This window comes from Phyllobates terribilis, unplaced genomic scaffold, assembly GCF_046119375.1.
Source record: "Phyllobates terribilis strain yellow unplaced genomic scaffold, ASM4611937v1 Scaffold_261__1_contigs__length_2674298, whole genome shotgun sequence".
Taxonomy (NCBI): Eukaryota; Metazoa; Chordata; class Amphibia; order Anura; family Dendrobatidae; genus Phyllobates; species Phyllobates terribilis.
In genome coordinates, this window is record NW_027363021.1 from 1,473,339 (window position 1) to 1,493,131 (window position 19,793).

The 19,793-nt window shown below is 46.7% G+C and overlaps 1 protein-coding gene across 1 annotated transcript in view; it reads right to left on the minus strand.

The window, feature by feature from the left end:
* Positions 1-216: 216 nt before the first annotated feature.
* The window catches only part of LOC141219309 (pentatricopeptide repeat-containing protein 1, mitochondrial-like), a 644,632-nt gene continuing 625,055 nt past the window's right edge, over positions 217-19,793 (minus strand). The window contains exons 6-10 of the mRNA XM_073666078.1: positions 12,317-12,418; positions 4,799-4,993; positions 4,326-4,649; positions 607-723; positions 217-441 (exon numbers count right to left, since the gene is read on the minus strand). Coding sequence (XP_073522179.1) covers positions 217-441; positions 607-723; positions 4,326-4,649; positions 4,799-4,993; positions 12,317-12,418 — 963 coding nt within the window. The remainder of the gene's footprint in view (positions 442-606; positions 724-4,325; positions 4,650-4,798; positions 4,994-12,316; positions 12,419-19,793) is intronic.

The window sequence follows — 19,793 nt, forward strand, 5'->3', positions numbered from 1 at the left end:
AGGTTAATAGCGTTATCCAATGTGACAGGTTCCCTTTAACTTAAAGGATCATGTTCACAACAGGAAAAGTCTTCAAACGCTTGTTTCTAATCTATTACTAGTTATTGGACTTCTTGGTTGATGGTGTGTGGTGTGGAGTATTTTTATCGAATACAATTTTCCATTTTGATAAAAAACAACACATTTTTACCCACATGGAGGCGAATTCCCTCCTCTTCACCAGCCTCCATTATTGGTTTTATCAGATCGTATACTCACTTTATCAAAGTTTAGTGGGTACTGTGCTGCAAACTCCAGCTGACGGACCACCACTTCATTAGGAGCCACGTTTCTGTTCCTCATGTCCCGCAGAATATTGGTCAAGTAGACGTCATCTAACCTCTTTATGGCCGCATTAATCAATGTGCTATATACATTGATATTTGGATGGAATCCACAAATCTGTAAAACAAGTTACCGATCAGATATGCAAAAAGATCCTTGTCACTTGTTTTCTATAAAAAGGCAAATCAGTTTAAAAATGACATTATTTTCTAGACTTTATCAAGTAGGAGTAAAAAAAAAAAAAGACACTAAATAAACTATGTAAACCAGCAATGTCATTACCGCCATGTCTTCCAGGAGCTGTAAACCATCTTTTTCTTTAAGGCATGCCCTAGCGAGATTGCAAAAGGTATGGATGTTTGGTGCAATGCCTCTCTGTGCCATCATAGGCAACAGCTGCTGTAAAGAGACCATTCAGACGATCAGTTTTTACACTGTACGTGTGGCATGAAGTGTGGAAGAATCTGCACTAAGTTTCAGAATGTGTCAGTGTTCTCCATGACAGCCAACCAGATGCCACGTTTCATTTTACCAGGGCAATAAAAGAAGAGCTCTGATTGGTTGTTATGGGTATCACTGTCCGTTTCGACAAAAAGTATGTTTCTGCATGAGGCCCGACGCATTTTCAGAAAAAGGGAAATGCTAAAATCTGTATTAAACAGTATTCACACATAAAATATTGCTGCGTCCAACTGAATGTTGCATTTTGGCGGCAGCGCACAAAACGCCTTCATATAGGCTCAGTGCACAATTCCCTGCCGAAGCGCAAATTCACACAAGCACAATGCTTTGTGTTCAGGGGAAAAAAAGGCCATTTTTGATCCGTCCAGCGTCCATTTGTCATCCATAACTAAAAAAAAACCTAATAGAAGGCCAGACACACTTTCCTATGTAATCTATGCAGTGCGTCCGGTAAAACATACCTGCCACACGGATTGTGTCTGATTGTTGTGCAGCCTTTGAAATCTACGGTTATATCTCATTTAAAAAACGGATGGATGAGATAAGCGCCTGTAGCCATTATTCCCCCACAGTCTGGTGGTCAATCCATTCATGTGGAATATTACACTGGGTGACATGGACATCACACCGACCAAAAACACAAATGGAGGAAATCTTCCTTGATGGTGCGGCCAGAAAAAGCAAAAGGCCTCATTCACACATCATGTTGCACGTGGAGGTTTATCCCTTTTTTTCATGGATACATCACATACCCAGTATAATCTATGGTGCTATTCACATGTCCGTCTGTCTGTCTTTTTCCGATATCACAGATGAAAAGAGCCGATACAAGTCTATGGGTCTGTGCAAAAACATTCAGCACCCGGATGGCAAAGAATAGGAGAAGCTCTGTAATTCAAGGATTTATTTATCCATCCGTCAAACATTGATGGGAAAAACGGACACATAGTCCGAACACTGATGACACACGGAACAAACACTGCTGACACCAGGGCCATTTTTTCCATGTACGTGGTTAAATATGGACATGTAAATGAGAAAATGTGTCATACTTTAGACTCTTTTGCTGGCTTGCCTTGCATCACTTTTTTTGCCCCCCAATTTTCAAACAATTTAGTGCATGCTGTTGTATTTAAAGCCATGCCCCTTCTGTCAAAGCCATGCCCCTTCTGTCAAAGCCATGCCCATCTTTCAAAGCAATGTCCCTTCTTTCAAAACCATGCCCCTTCTTTCAAAGCCATGCCCCTTCTTTCAAAGCAATGCCCCTTCTTTCAAAGCCATGCTTAGAAACAATTAGGCCGATATAAAAAAGTGTAGTTTCTATATGAATCGGTTGGAACTGTGGCGTCCCAGAGGGTTCAGTCGCCACAGGGGTACTGCACCTCAGATCGAGGTGTGGTATCTCCTCTCCGAGGTAAGGATGGAGCACCACACGGGACCCAGCCTCAGCACTCAACACTACACCACTCCTGTCCTGTGGGGGGCTTATATGCACCAGGGTGCTGCCCCAGCCAGGATAGAGGAGATGGGGGGGAGACCAAAGATAGGGGGAACCATGTAGTGGGTGAGGGTGGAGGACACACTTTTAGGTTACACTTACTGATACATATTTAATACATGGCCATCTTAGGTTCAAGGTCTTTGATTGTGATCTTCATCGCTGATAGTGGCTTTCTGCTGGAACCTGCAGCTTGTTGAAGATACACGGTCCTCGTACTCTGGGCTTGAGGTGAGGAGTGGGTTAGAGTTAACCGCTGTCTCTACCTGGTCAAGGTCCCTACCTAAGAAGGCCTGGAGGGGAGCGGAGGAGTAAAGCTCCACAGGCAAAAGGATCCCAGGGGATACGGACGGAGCAGCATACACCACCTGTATTTCTTACTCTGGCCTAGTCAGAGGGATTCCTGCTGCAAGAGGGGTACCGGCCCCCGATATCTGACTCTGTTACTTCACGTCTCAGTCGGAAAAGCCCAGAGGCCTTCTGGATCCCTAAGGGGGATATGGACGGAGCGGAGTACGCCACCCGTATCCCTTAAACTGCGCTGATGCAGCGGGAACCGGCGTTTCACCAAGTTCATACCACACACACAGTCAGGAGGAGACTTAATGGGAGAACTCACCAAGGAGAGGAACATTCTGGTCCAGGGGTCTCGTTAAGTGCACCTAAACTACCCGGAGTGTGCTGAACCCCTTCCTGGTGGTCGCAGCGCGCCGTGAGGAGCAAGGAGAAGCTTTGTGCTTACTACTGAAACAACGTGAGTAAAGCTTGGAAGACTTCACCCCTTGCCTCCGTTATCCTGTCCTGCGCGGCACCGCACACACACCACCAACCTCCAGACTTTCCTCTCTCTCTGCCCTGAGGCCCTGCTCCGCCTGTGGGGAGTAGTACCAGCTGAGCTGCCACGACACCCGCCTCAGAGGACTGACGCAGCGCTGGTGGTACGTGAAAAAAGGGAAAAGAGGTGTGCTATGAAGCAGTGATCACCCAGCAATACTTCAATAAATTATCAAACGTTATAATAAGTGACAATAAATTTTATTCATTACAAATATAAATACATACAAACAACGTAAAAAAACCCAAATTGCTAAAACACAAGTAAAATCAATATAGTGGGGTTACCCACTAATTTGAAGCCCACCTGCTCCAAAAAAAACATCCCTAGTTACAACAGAACAAGCAGTACCATAATACAAGTGCCAGTATTATCCCTGGTGATCAATATCGTACACATGCAAATTAGTTATGACTGCCTGACATTAGTATACAAGGAGGTGTACTATAGTCCAGAAAGATGAAGAGGGAAATATGTGCCTACTACAGCAGAGTATATATTGAAAAATACAAAGAGTCCCAAACATAAATGAAGCCCATATAGAATATCTGAGCTAACAAATACTATATACTCACATACCACAAAAAGTACTATTCAGGGTATAAATAAATACAAAACCCTTTCATGCTGTAAGTATCCCTCCTGCACATAATAGCGCTACGATCAATCACCTCCCTGAGCACAAAATCCTATGCTGGGATGAAGCAGGCGGGCATTCAGTGCCCAAGCGCTGGTGGTAATCACCGGGAACCACAGGTGGCGTAGTCGACAAATAACCACTCATCTGCTAGCCCATATTTTTAATGTGTGCACCCTGGGCACAGACCGGGTCAAGGCTACGACTGCATCCCCCTCTTCCACCGGCCCATCGTCCAAGTACACCTTTCCCAGGGAGGGCTAACGCTATCTGAGTAGTAGTGGGTCACACAGAACCATTTGCTTTGGATCGTTATTAAGCCATAGTAAAAAAAAAAAAAGGTATTCACTTTTAAGAAAAAAATATATATAAAAAGTCAGGCAGATCTGTCACACGCTTTACAAATGATTTCATGCAGCAAATATAATCCCACAATGCGGTAACATCATTCACCTACTGCACCTCAGCCTCTTTACTGTCAGATAGCGTGGATCTTCTCACAAGCCGTGTTAATTATTTTATGATGGCTTTTTAACATTTAAATGATAAAATAAAAACCATTCCCTTACCAAAGCCGACTGCAGCTTCAGAGTTTTACTCCTCTTCAACACCAAAGTGTTAAAAAAGGTGAGATCTGGCTGTACTCCGTAGGCGTCCATAGTGGCCCGGACGGCAGATTCTGACCCCACTTCTGCTCTCATGACTGCCGCTAGGAGGGTGAAGGTCTTTATTGTAGGACAGACGTTGTCTTCTTTCATCTTCTGAAGAACGCCCCCTAAGTCGCCAATCACTGCCAATCGGTCAGATGGGGTATTGACATTTACAAGTGACACAATTTTTCCCGTATTTACAGACAGGTCCAGGAGGTTTGGCACATTACTGGCATCAAAAGAGGGCACGCTGGGAAAATGGTCAGCCGTACTCACCACGACCAGTGCCTGTGAGCCTGCCAAGTCCTCAGCTGTGCCATAGTTGCCACTTGGAATTGAGGAATGGCCCAGGAGCATGGGCTGCCCACCTCTTCAGGACTATCCTTTCTTTTCTTCACTTGCTGGCTTTTCCTGTCTTGCTTCTCTTTGCCTGCACTTAAAGTCAGGGCTGCCAGTTCCTTAGAGTGCGTGAGTAAATGTAGAGCGTCAGCGGTGTCTCCAATCCCACAGTCTCGGGGGGCACAAAGAAGCAGGTTATAGGTGATTACATCCGGCTTTACCCCCATGTGCCGCATCTGCCTCCAGACCTGAAGCACAAGATGGCGTATACAGTCATTATCCACATTACATTCACGCAAATATGTACACCCCGTCACAGAGAAAGCAGTAACTGGACACGGACTAGCTGGCATGTAATGGCAGTATCCTATTATAATGATGCTCCCATATGTCAGAGGGTCACATTGGTAAAGCCGGTGCCCTCCAGGATGAAAAGCTTTGTGGAGGGCTTGGGCCATCTACTTATGTCATTTCCAAACGTGTGTCTACATAATAAATAGGCAACTCCTACTAGTAAATTCTGTGCTATTTTCTGTATCTGTGAAGCCTTGCCCACTGGTTTTCCCATTGTCTCCGAACAGCGCGCTTACCCGTGTAATAAGACCCCGATGCCAGCACGCCTACCCGTGTAATAAGACCCCGATGCCAGCGCGCCTACCGGTGTAATAAGACCCCGATACCAGCGCGCCTACCCGTGTAATAAGACCCCGATACCAGCGCGCCTACTCGTGTAATAAGACCCGATGCCAGCGCGCCTACCCGTGTAATAAGACCCCGATGCCAGCGCGCCTACCCGTGTAATAAGACCCCGATGCCAGTGCGCCTACCAGTATAATAAGACCCCGATGCCAGTGCGCCTACCCATGTAATAAGACCCTGATGCCAGCACGCCTACCCCTGTAATAAGACCCAGATGCCAGCGCGCCTACCCGTGTAATAAGACCCCAATGCCACAGCGCCTACCCATGCAATAAGACCCCGATGCCAGCACGGGTATTCCGACTGGCCGTTACAGGTTGCAGATGGAAGTGCCGTTGGGAAGGGGGGGGATATGCCAACCGAAGACAGCGAAAATCATGCAAAACGTCAAAAAATAACTTATCAGCATGCTGCCTACTGTAACAGTTCACCTAAAGTGGCCGACCGCGGTATTCCCTTTGTTACTAAAAATCTGGCACAAAATCCTTATCTACTAGCCAGTCTAATCACCGGCCAGTCTAACCACTAGTCAGTCTAATCACCAGCCAGTCTAATCACCAGCCAGTCTAATCACTAGCCAGTCTAATCACTAGCCAGACTAATCACTAGCCAGACTAACCACTAGCCAGTCTAATTGCTAGCCAGTCTAATCGCTGGCCAGTCTAATCACTGGCCAGTCTAATCACTGGCCAGTCTAATCACTAGCCAGTCTAATCACTAGCCAGTCTAATCACTAGCCAGTCTAATCACTAGCCTTGCGCCAAACTTCTAACAGAAATCTCCTATCAGAATCGCAAGAAAGGAATCAGCAGGCGATCTCTTAGACCAGTCTGAACTAGGACTAAGTAAAGGAGCTAATACAATATAAAGAGGTGAAACTGTTACCAAAGCCTTGTTATTCCGCTCACAGTAACGTCTGAGCCAGCGTCGCTGACACCTCTGCAGGCCGATTTATGCTTTTAGAAAAGTCACATGAGTATCACTACACATGAGACTTCTGCAGCCGGACAGGAGTCCTGCCCCGGCTTCTGCCCTCCGCCACGCGTCATCTACAAATATGACAGGCGGGTGGGAGACGCCACATCTCTACTTAGATAAATGTCCTGCTTTATCTCCTGTGCATTGGCACAAGGACGGGTATGTGCCTGCGGGCCGTCAGCATCTTCCCTGAGGAGAGCGGGCACCTTCCCGGCCGCCGCACACCGGAGATGCAGGTCCGGTGCAGGAATAACTGTGTTCCTTTGGCAGGATTGCCAGAACTTGTTCCCTCTACTTGTCGGCACCACCTGGACTAACTACACAGCAATAAATCTCCCCTCCTGGCAGTGATGTGGAGCAGGTTGCTCTGTAGCTGCACGCTCCGGCCCCCCAGAGCCTGAGTAGTACAGACATACACTACATGGCTGCACTGACCACCAGAGGGAATAACGGACATAATAAAGGTGGACAGGATAGGGGGAAAATAACCACATGGATGCAATTAAAGGGTTATTGCCAAAATAGAAAATCATCTCTTATCCAAAGGTTAGGGGATAACTTACTGATCACTGAGGGTCTGACTGCTGGAACCCCTAGCAAACCCAAGAACAGGCAGCATGCTCAGCCTCCCCTCCATTCACTGTCTATAGGACTGCCCAAAAATAGCCAAGAGCAGCGCTCCACTAGTTCTGGCAGTCCCACAGACGATGAGTATGACGCGCCCAGGGGATGGGGACGACTCGGTACCCGGGCCTTTGCCTGGTTTTGGGGATGTCGCGGTGGTCGGCTCCTGGGCCCGTACACTGGGGTCACTCTTGAAAAAAGGGATTGAAACTTGGATAAAATAAATAAACAGTTTGTGACGCCACCTGTGGTACTTGGTAATGATTACCAGCGCTGCTTCAGACCTCCGGGGGGGTGATGGGATGGCAGCTGAGGTGTTTCTGCTCCCCACAGGTGCAGTGGGCCCCCGGGGCAGTGTGGAGTTTGGTGGGTGGTGATGCTGGGACTTGTAGTGCAGGCGGGATGGCGCAGCAGGAGTAACTGACAGAGACAGGGGATTCGCTTCAATATCTTTACTGGTGCGGATGTCAGGTACGCTCCAGGGTACTCAGTAGGATGGGTGCACTTCAGGACTTCTCCCCAGTGAGCGGGTATAAGGCCTCCTGGTCCGTGTCTGCCTCTCTGTATGCTCCTGGCCAGCCTGCAACTGGGCCTAGCTTATGTGTCGTGCTGTTCCTTCACCTGTCGCTCAGTAGTAGGACCTTCTGCTGGCAACCACTATCCCTGGTCGTCGGGGCCATCATGGTTCCTGGTCCTGTAATGGGTCTAGCTTCAGGTCTGCCAGGGACTTGTAGTCCTCCTGGAATGCCGGTGGTCCCTACTGGGTATAAAGGACCCTGTAGGCGCGGACCCGGTGTCCGGTTTGTATCTTTGGGGTGAGCCTTGTGATGCTCCTCTGCCCCCTCAACTCCTCTCATCTCTCCTCTTTACCGTCGGCCACACTCGTGGCCCTCAGAACCCAGCAGCAGACACGCCGCGTCTTCGCTGCTCTCAGCGTCAGCACGCTCTCAGACTCTCTCAGTCTGACTACTAACTCTGACTGAACTGCCTGGCTCCACCCTCCATATATATATATCCCTAACGGGCTCCCTCTGGTGGTATGAGGTGGAAGGGTGGAGGTGTTTGTATGTAGTGAGGGCCTCTTGTGGAGAAGTCCATCCATGCACCCTGGGTCCTGTGGTACCTGTTGTAGCAGGGTGCCGCAAATGGAGTGGTGGTTGAGTATACGCACTGCTCCGTTCATTCTTAATGGGAGTGCTGAAGACCAGCCAAGCACAGAGCTTCAGTCGTCCCATAGAGAATGTATGGTGCAGCACTGATCGACCATCACATCAGTCACAAAGGACTCTTCAAATCCCCAGTTTTCAGGATTGGTGAGGCTCCCAGCAGTCAGACCCCATCCATCGGGAAGTTATCCTATGGATAGGAGATATCTTTTAAACTTTGTACACCCCCTTTGAAGGATTATTCAATCTAATTCTAAAGTCGGGGGATACTGACAGCCGCCCTCCACTAATCACACCATGTTGGCATATTGTAGTGATATCCCACCGCATTGTGATGGAAAGAAGAATATAACTGTATACAGAATAACATGGAGATGTTTGATAGAATCCAGCAGCCTGGAGGTTATGGGAGCGCCGCCAGCTTCTGTACCTCTGTACTAGATGGTATACAGCAGTGACCGTCCCTACACGGGACCCTGATCATCAGGAATATTGCCTCTTACACCCGAGCCCAGGGAATTCTAATTACTAGTGTACACTGTTATATCAGTTTATTATCACCTCCGGCCATGAAAGAATTGTCAAATTATTTATTTTATAGAATTTTGTCTAGCATGGAAGTTATGAAACCTTACAAATCCATGCTCAGTACTCTCTATATACATGTATAAATTAGATACATTGTAAATGAAAACATCATATATTTAGGAGTTTGTGAGCTACATATCCATATAATAGATGGTGGCCCGATTCTAATGCATCGGGTATTCTAGAATAGGTATGCGGCCGACCGGGCGCAGTCAGCAGAGCTGTGTTTAAATTTTGCACCAAAATCGCTGATTGGTCACGGTTGCCGGCCTCGACCAATCAGCAAAGCGGTGTTTAAATTTTGCGCCAATACTGCTGATTGATCTCGACCGGCGGCCTCGACCAATCAACGATTTTGGCGCCAAATTTAAGCAACGCTCTGCTGATTGATCTCGGCCGGCGTCCTCGACCAATCAGCAGAGCGTTGCTTAAATATGGCGGCAAAATCGTTGATTGGTCGAGGCCGCCGGTCGCGACCAATCAGCGATTTTGGCGCAAAATTTAAACAACGCTCTGCATCGCTCTGCTCATTGGTCGCGGTCGCCGGTCTCGACCAATCAGCAGAGCGTTGTTTAAATTTGGCGCCAATCTCGCTGATTGGTCGCGGATGGCCGCCGCGACCAATCAGCAGAGCGGTGTTTGAATTTTGCGCCAAAATCGCTGATCGGTCGCGGGCGGTGGCCGTGACCAATCAGCAAGCCATGTTAGTGAGGACTGGAGAGCGTGTTTAAATTTGACACCAAAATCGTTGATTAGTCGCGACCGCGACCAATCAGCATAGGAGGTGTTTAAATTTGGCGAGAATACTGCTGATTGGTCGCGGCCGGCTTCCGCGACCAAACAGCAGAAAGATGCAGAGCGGGGTTTAAATTTGGCGCCAAAATCGCTGATTAATCGCGGCTGACGGCCGCGACCAATCAGCAGAGCGTTGTTTAAATTGGGCGCCAAAATCGATGATTGGTCGCGGTCGGCGGCCTCAACCATTCAGCAGAGCGTTGTTTAAATTTGCCGCCAATTTCGCTGATTGTTTGAGGCTGGCGGCCGCGACCAATCAGCAGAGCGGGGTTTAAATTTGGCGCCAATAATGCTGATGGGTCGCGGCCGGCTACCGCGACCAATCAGCAGAGCGTTGTTTAAATTTGGCACAAAAAACGCAGATTGGTCGCGGCCAGTGGTTGCGACCAATCAGCAGAGTGAGGTTTAAATTTGGCGCCAATACTGCTGATTGATCTCGGCCAGCGACCGATCAGCAGAGCGGTGTTTAAATTTGGCGGCAAAATCGCTGATTGGTCGCAGCTGGAGTCCGCGACCAATCAGCAGAGCGTTGTTTAAATTTGGGGCCAATCTCGCTGATTGGACGCGTCCGGCGTCCGCGACCAATCAGCAGAGCGTTGTTTACATTTTGCGCCAATACTGCTGATTGATCTCGGCCAGCGACCGCAATCAATCAGCAGAGCGCTGTTTAAATTTGGTGCCAATCTCACTAATTGGTCGCGGATGGTGTCCGCGACCAATCAGCAGAGCGTTGTTTAAATTTTGCGCCAAGCTCGCTGATTGGTCGCGGCTGGTGTCCGCGACCAATTAGCACAGCAGTGTTTAAAAGTGGCGGTAAGATCGGTGATTGGTCGTGGCGGCTATTTAAATGTAGCGCCCAAATTGGTGATTGGCCGCGGGCAGCGGCCGCGACCAATCAGCAGAGCGGTGTTTAACTTTAGCGCCAAGATCACTGATTGGTCGCGCTCTCCGCACGCGACCAATCCGCAAATCGTATTGGTGAGGAGCAGGGAGCGTAATCGTATTAGTGAGGACCGGTGGACATGAGCGGGCGCTCGGAGCAGAAGTATCCCGACCCGCAGCGCCGCTCCCCGGTCCTCTCTTCACACCCTAGCCGCTGATGTCCCCACAGTATCCGCATGGTGTTACAGAGGTCCAGACATTTGTGTTAAAAATCGGTGATTGGTCGCGGGCAGCGTCGGCGACCAATCAGCACAGCGATGTTTAACTTTTGCGCTAAGATCAGTGATTGGTCGGGTCCGAAGACCGCGACCAATCATCGAATCGTCTTGGTGAGGACCGGCGCTGCCTCTGCGGCTACTTCCGCTGCGAGAACCCGGGACACAGCGGGCGCTCGCAGGAGAAGTATCCCGACCCGCAGCGCCGCTCCCCTGTCCTCCGTTCTGCATGGAGGTCAGAGGCGCCGGCGGTCCTTCCGCTGATACCGTCCGGGAGATGAGCGCCTCGCGCCGCTCATTTCCCGGCTGCATCTCCGTCCCGCAGATGGGTCCGGCGGTCGGGGTCCTTCTGCTGGTACCGGCCGGGAGATGAGCACCTCGCGCCGGTCATCTCCCGGCTGCATCGCCGCTGAGCTCCGTCCCGCAGATGAGCTGCTAACGGCCGCCATCTTTTTTCAGAAATCCCGCGGCGCTGATTGGCCGCTGGCGGACCAATGAGCAATGCGGGATTTCCTGGACAGACAGACAGACAGACAGATGGGATAAGACGATTATATATATAGATACTCCCTGCAACCACTTTGATGTTGCACTTTACTGCAATGCTGTGGCAGCCAAAAAAACGTCATTCTGGCATTTTGATTTTTTCCCCATTACAATGTTTACTGATCAGATTAATTAGGAGACTTGAAGCGGCGATCGTCTGATCGCTTGTGCTGTACATACACTGCAATCTATAGCAGAAATCACCATCTTCTATGAACGCCGGCCCATAGGAGGGTCATAATGACATGTATGGGAGGTCATCAGCAGACCCCCAGCTGTCATGACAACCCATCGGTGCCCCACAATCACGTGGCAGGATGTATGACGCGCTTCCAGCCGACGTGCGTTAAATCCCGCTGTCAGTGATTGGTTAATAGCAGCAGGCGGAGCAACAGTACATCAGCAGCTATTAAAGGCACATGATGGTTGATTAAATCAGTCATCATGTGCAGGGAAATATGTGGACTCGGTGTGCAAGATCACATCAAAGGCAGGGACACGACCTTTGACGTAAATATACGTCAAAGATGGTGAAGCGGTAGAGCAAAGCACAGGTTGCAGCCTCTTCTCTAATATTCAAAGACTGGCTGAAAAATACTATGAGGAGGATTTTTACTCTTCTGTAAAAAATGTAGAGCGACCTCTGCAATGCGGTATACATTTCTTTACAATGGGTCCCAATAGTGGACGGATGCCTCATCATCCATCCTGACAGTGGCCACTAGGGGGCCACACACCTTCTATGTGTATGCGCCCAACAATGGCCACAAACGTAATGTGCACCGAGCCCAACAGAGTCATCAGAGAATCCAAGAGTCCCACCCTCAGCCGGCATGCCCCATCGTCACTTCAGCAGAAATACTGCAGCAAGAAATATCTGTATTAGTAAAATGAACAGTTGCTCCATGATTCCTCAATGTTTTTGCGCATCTCATCATGTCGGAAGTGTGAGACATAATTCCCAGATAAGTGTGCACTGTACGGATATAGGATGTAGGATGTGTGCAGCAAGCCATACCTGCAGAGCTTGTAGGAAGCCCAGCTCTTCATCCTTTATGCATCCCATAAACAGGACGGTGAATGTTTCAGGGCCAACGACACGGAATTTTTGTGCAATTTCCTATAAACCCAAGAAGACCATATTAGCTTGTTATTATCCAGCTCGCGACATCACTGCTTGAGTATTGCAAGAAAAATCTAACAAAAATCAAAATCTCAGGGAAAGCGTCACTTTGCCGTTCCCAGAACAGCCGGGTGGCCAGTGAAAAAAACAGTGAAGGGGGCGCAGTGCTGCCCAGGATCAGTGGGGTCCAGCGCCGGACTGGAGTACCTGGGGCCCACCAGGAAAAAATCAATCTTGGGGCCCACCAGCACCATGCAGATACCGTATATAGGAATAACATAAGTCCACAAACTCTTTCAAAATGAATCAACTTTATTAACCAATAAATAACCAATATAACGAATAAATAACAAACTAAAGAAACACTCCTGGCGAAAGAGGAACACTGTTATCTTATTCACACCAGTGTGTGATAAAGTGCCATAACAGAACAATAACAAGAAATACTTTCAAGGTACATTCTCTTAAAGTATAAGTGCCACAAATTGAACCTGCATCCATCTGGCATCCCAGCAGCCGGCATCATTGTAGCAGCAGCAAACTTGGCCGCTGGGAAAAGTAAAAGAATTCTGTAAGCATTTTGGAAGTTTGTATTGCACGATTTCCTCTCCTCTATAATACAATACCATTCAATTGTTAGTGAAAGGCCCAAAACAACAAATAAACTCACACTAACAGTCAATCAGCAGCAAAATTACAAACGTTTTTTTTCAGAACAGAAGATGACATTGCATACGTATTAATAATGTCATCATAGTCTAAGTTCCTTGAAATGTCACACTCAATGTTCAACAGAAGGAGGGACTCTAAAAGCTCCTGTCCAATCGAAGCCCTCAGACGATTTTTTACAATTTTCAGCTTTGAGAACACTCTTTCACATGAAACCTGGGTGCAAGCAAGTGTAAGAAGGGTCTTGTAAACTGCAAAAATGTTTCCATAAGCAGCAGAATGTAAATTGTAGTCATATAAAAGTCTGTAGCAGCAGGAAAGACAGTTTTTTTGCGGGACGAGTTGTACTTTCAGATGCAATCATTTATTTTACCATATAGTGTACAGGGAAATGGCAACAAAAATTCCAAGTGCAGTAAAATTGCAAAAAAAGTGCAATTGCACGTTTGTTTATTGGGTTTTTTAGTCACCATGTTCACTATATGGAAAAACCGATGTGACAGGGTGATGCCTCGGGTCAGTACGAGTTTGTAGATACCAAACATGTATACCTTTACTGGTATCTAAGTGGTGAAAACAAATTCATAAGTTTGAAAAATCACACTTTTCACGCCATGTTCTGCGCACCGTAGTGTTCTCATTTTTTTGGATCTGGGGCTTTGTGACGGCTTATTTTTTGCGTCTTGAGCTGACGTGCATCTCTGCTGCTCTGTAGTAGTCACAACACAGGGAGAGGTTAACCATCCAAGTATTTAATATGTATTGCAAATAAAGAATGTTCCCATTCTTAATATCCGAAAAAACAAATGACTGACAACTATCCCTAGACTAATAATACCATATAGAAGAGAGAAATACCGCCACACCATGACCAGAACACATACCACCACATAGTGATGAAATACTACCAAGTACAAGGTATATATACTGCCACACCATGAGAAGACGACATATTACCACCACATAGTGACTGTCCGAATAATACCACATACAAGGGACAAATTCCGCCACGCCATGACCATGGCACATAATGGCACCAGATAGTGACTGATAATGAAAATGTAAAAAAGCTCTGTATATAGTGTCAGTGTACAGATAATGTAGAGATTATCAGTGACATTATGCACAGGACTCCTGTGTATAGGGTCAGTGTAGAGGTAATACAGTGATCACCAGTGACATTACACACAGGAGCTCTGTATATAGTGTCAGTATGTGTGTATAGGTAATACAGCAATCACCAGTGACATTACACACAGGAGCTCTGTATATAGTGTCAGTGTGTGTGTACAGGTAATACAGTGATCACCAGTGACATTACACACAGGAGATCTGTATATAGTGTCAGTGTGTGTGTATAGGTAATACAGTGATCACCAGTGACATTACACACAGGACCTCTGTATATAGTGTCAGTGTGTGTGTATAGGTAATACAGTGATCACCAGTGACATTACACACAGGAGCTCTGTATATAGTGTCAGTGTGTGTGTATAGGTAATACAGTGATCACCAGTGACATTACACACGGGAGCTCCGTGTATAGTGTCAGTGTATGTGTATAGGATGTACAGAGATCACCAGTGACATTACACATTGGAGCTCTGTATATAGTGTCAGTGTGTGTGTATAGGTAATACAGTGATCACCAGTGACATTACACACAGGAACTCTGTATATAGTGTCAGTGTGTGTGTGTACAGGTAATACAGTGATCACCAGTGACATTACTCACAGGAGCTCCGTGTATAGTGTCAGTGTGTGTGTATAGGTTGTACAGAGATCACCAGTGACATTACACACAGGAGCTCTGTATATAGTGTCAGTGTGTGTGTATAGGTAATACAGTGATCACCAGTGACATTACACACAGGAGCTCTGTATATAGTGTCAGTGTGTATGTATAGGTAATACAGTGATGACCAGTGACATTACACACAGGAGCTCTGTATATAGTGTCAGTGTGTGTGTATAGGTAACACACATAATCACCAGTGATGTCTGTAGGTGAAGTTCTTTATCTGCCGCAGACCGATATATCTCATCTTCTATGCAGGACTTATCTCTGCAGAAAATAACATAGTTTGCTATAACTGATCACTTCCAGAGCACAATCTACACTTTTCTCAAGATTTCTACACTGCATGAAATGACAAAAAAAGAAATCTAGTGCCGCACTACACAGTAACATTGCTCCGGTGTCATTCTGTGCCGGCTCATCTCTGTCAGCAGACATATTTGTCAGATGGCAAAGATGTAGCAGAGCTGAAGACAGAAGACCTATGGATTACGTTGGATTGAGGATTTTTCTTTATTAAAAATGGAGTCCCTAAATGAGTTTTATTTTTAATAGAAAAAAAAAAATTCTGTCTTTTTTTTCTGTTTACTAGAAATTCATGGTGGCTATGTCTAATTTGGCGTGACACCATGAATTTCGGGCTTAGTACCAGCTGATAATACAAAGCTGGCCTGGTACTAACCCGATTATTACCCAGGGTGCCACTCACCACCAGGGCCGCTGGAAGAGCCGGGTAAAGCACCTGGAAATGGTGCTATGAGGAATGCGCCACTTTCAGGGGTGGCTGCGGGCTGAGATTTTCAGCGTGGGGGGCCAAGAACGCTTGGGCCTTACCATGCTGCGAATCCCAGCCCCCAGCTGCCTTGTTTTATCTGGCTGGCGATCAACATATGGCGGGAGCTGGGCAATGGGCATGATTATCAAATAATATATACCTGACAGGGGCCCATAGATTCTGCTGCCTCCAATAATATATACCTGACAGGAGCCCATAGATTGTGCTGCCTCCAATAATATATACCTGACAGGGGCCCATAGATTCTGCTGCCTCCAATAATATATACCTGACAGGAGCCCATACATTCTGCTGCCTCCAATAATATATACCTGACAGGAGCCCATACATTCTCCTGCCTCCAATAATATATACCTGACAGGAGCCCATACATTCTCCTGCCTCCAATAATATATACCTGACAGGAGCCCATAGATTCTGCTGGCTCCAATAATATATACCTGACAGGAGCCCATACATTCTCCTGCCTCCAATAATATATACCTGACAGGAGCCCATAGATTCTGCTGCCTCCAATAATATATACCTGACAGGAGCCCATAGATTCTGCTGCCTCCAATAATATATACCTGACAGGAGCCCATACATTCTCCTGCCTCCAATAATATATACCTGACAGGAGCCCATAGATTCTGCTGGCTCCAATAATATATACCTGACAGGGGCCCATAGATTCTGCTGCCTCCAATAATATATACCTGACAGGAGCCCATACATTCTCCTGCCTCCAATAATATATACCTGACAGGAGCCCATAGATTCTGTTGCCTCCAATAATATATACCTGACAGGGGCCCATACATTCTCCTGCCTCCAATAATATATACCTGACAGGAGCCCATACATTCTCCTGCCTCCAATAATATATACCTGACAGGAGCCCATAGATTCTGCTGGCTCCAATAATATATACCTGACAGGAGCCCATACATTCTGCTGCCTCCAATAATATATACCTGACAGGAGCCCATACATTCTCCTGCCTCCAATAATATATACCTGACAGGAGCCCATAGATTCTGCTGCCTCCAATAATATATACCTGACAGGAGCCCATACATTCTGCTGCCTCCAATAATATATACCTGGCAGGAGCCCATACATTCTGCTGCCTCCAATAATATATACCTGGCAGGAGCCCATACATTCTGCTGCCTCCAATAACATATACCTGACAGGAGCCCATAGATTCTGCTGCCTCCAATAATATATACCTGACAGGAGCCCATAGATTCTCTTGCCTCCAATAATATATACCTGACAGGAGCCCATAGATTCTGCTGCCTCAAATAATATATACCTGACAGGAGCCCATAGATTCTGCTGCCTCCAATAATATATACCTGACAGGAGCCCATACATTCTGCTGCCTCCAATAATATATACCTGACTGGAGCCCATACATTCTCCTGCCTCCAATAATATATACCTGACAGGAGCCCATACATTCTCCTGCCTCCAATAATATATACCTGTCAGGAGCCCATACATTCTGCTGCCTCCAATAATATATACCTGACAGGAGCCCATACATTCTCCTGCCTCCAATAATATATACCTGTCAGGAGCCCATACATTCTGCTGCCTCCAATAATATATACCTGACAGGAGCCCATACATTCTGCTGCCTCCAATAATATATACCTGTCAGGAGCCCATACATTCTGCTGCCTCCAATAATATATACCTGACAGGAGCCCATACATTCTGCTGCCTCCAATAATATATACCTGTCAGGAGCCCATACATTCTGCTGCCTCCAATAATATATACCTGACAGGAGCCCATACATTCTCCTGCCTCCAATAATATATACCTGACAGGAGCCCATACATTCTCCTGCCTCCAATAATATATACCTGACAGGAGCCCATACATTCTGCTGCCTCCAATAATATATACCTGACAGGAGCCCATACATTCTCCTGCCTCCAATAATATATACCTGTCAGGAGCCCATACATTCTGCTGCCTCCAATAATATATACCTGACAGGGGCCCATACATTCTCCTGCCTCCAATAATATATACCTGACAGGGGCCCATACATTCTGCTGGCTCCAATAATATATACCTGACAGGAGCCAATACATTCTCCTGCCTCCAATAATATATACCTGACAGGAGCCCATAGATTCTGCTGGCTCCAATAATATATACCTGACAGGAGCCCATACATTCTGCTGCCTCCAATAATATATACCTGACAGGAGCCCATACATTCTCCTGCCTCCAATAATATATACCTGACAGGAGCCCATAGATTCTGCTGGCTCCAATAATATATACCTGACAGGAGCCAATACATTCTGCTGCCTCCAATAATATATACCTGTCAGGAGCCCATACATTCTCCTGCCTCCAATAATATATACCTGTCAGGAGCCCATACATTCTCCTGCCTCCAATAATATATACCTGACAGGAGCCCATACATTCTCCTGCCTCCAATAATATATACCTGACAGGAGCCCATAGATTCTCCTGCCTCCAATAATATATACCTGACAGGAGCCCATACATTCTCCTGCCTCCAATAATATATACCTGACAGGAGCCCATACATTCTCCTGCCTCCAATAATATATACCTGACAGGAGCCCATACATTCTCCTGCCTCCAATAATATATACCTGTCAGGAGCCCATACATTCTGCTGCCTCCAATAATATATACCTGACAGGAGCCCATACATTCTGCTGCCTCCAATAATATATACCTGTCAGGAGCCCATACATTCTCCTGCCTCCAATAATATATACCTGTCAGGAGCCCATACATTCTCCTGCCTCCAATAATATATACCTGTCAGGAGCCCATACATTCTGCTGCCTCCAATAATATATACCTGACAGGAGCCCATACATTCTCCTGCCTCCAATAATATATACCTGACAGGAGCCCATACATTCTCCTGCCTCCAATAATATATACCTGACAGGAGCCCATAGATTCTCCTGCCTCCAATAATATATACCTGACAGGAGCCCATACATTCTCCTGCCTCCAATAATATATACCTGACAGGAGCCCATACATTCTCCTGCCTCCAATAATATATACCTGACAGGAGCCCATACATTCTCCTGCCTCCAATAATATATACCTGACAAGAGCCCATACATTCTGCAGCCTCCAATAATATATACCTGACAGGAGCCCATACATTCTGCAGCCTCCAATAATATATACCTGACAGGAGACCATACATTCTCCTGCCTCCAATAATATATACCTGACAGGAGCCCATACATTCTCCTGCCTCCAATAATATATACCTGACAGGAGCCCATACATTCTCCTGCCTCCAATAATATATACCTGACAGGAGCCCATACATTCTCCTGCCTCCAATAATATATACCTGACAGGAGCCCATACATTCTCCTGCCTCCAATAATATATACCTGACAAGAGCCCATACATTCTGCAGCCTCCAATAATATATACCTGACAGGAGCCCATACATTCTCCTGCCTCCAATAATATATACCTGACAGGAGCCCATAGATTCTGCAGCCTCCAATAATATAAACCTGACAGGAGCCCATACATTCTGCTGCCTCCAATAATATATACCTGACAGGAGCCCATACATTCTCCTGCCTCCAATAATATATACCTGACAGGAGCCCATACATTCTCCTGCCTCCAATAATATATACCTGACAGGAGCCCATAGATTCTGCTGCCTCCAATAATATATACCTGACAGGAGCCCATACATTCTGCTGCCTCCAATAATATATACCTGACAGGAGCCCATACATTCTCCTGCCTCCAATAATATATACCTGACAGGAGCCCATACATTCTCCTGCCTCCAATAATATATACCTGACAGGAGCCCATACATTCTCCTGCCTCCAATAATATATACCTGACAGGAGCCCATACATTCTGCTGCCTCCAATAATATATACCTGACAGGAGCCCATACATTCTGCTGCCTCCAATAATATATACCTGACAGGAGCCCATACATTCTGCTGCCTCCAATAATATATACCTGACAGGAGCCCATACATTCTCCTGCCTCCAATAATATATACCTGACAGGAGCCCATACATTCTCCTGCCTCCAATAATATATACCTGACAGGAGCCCA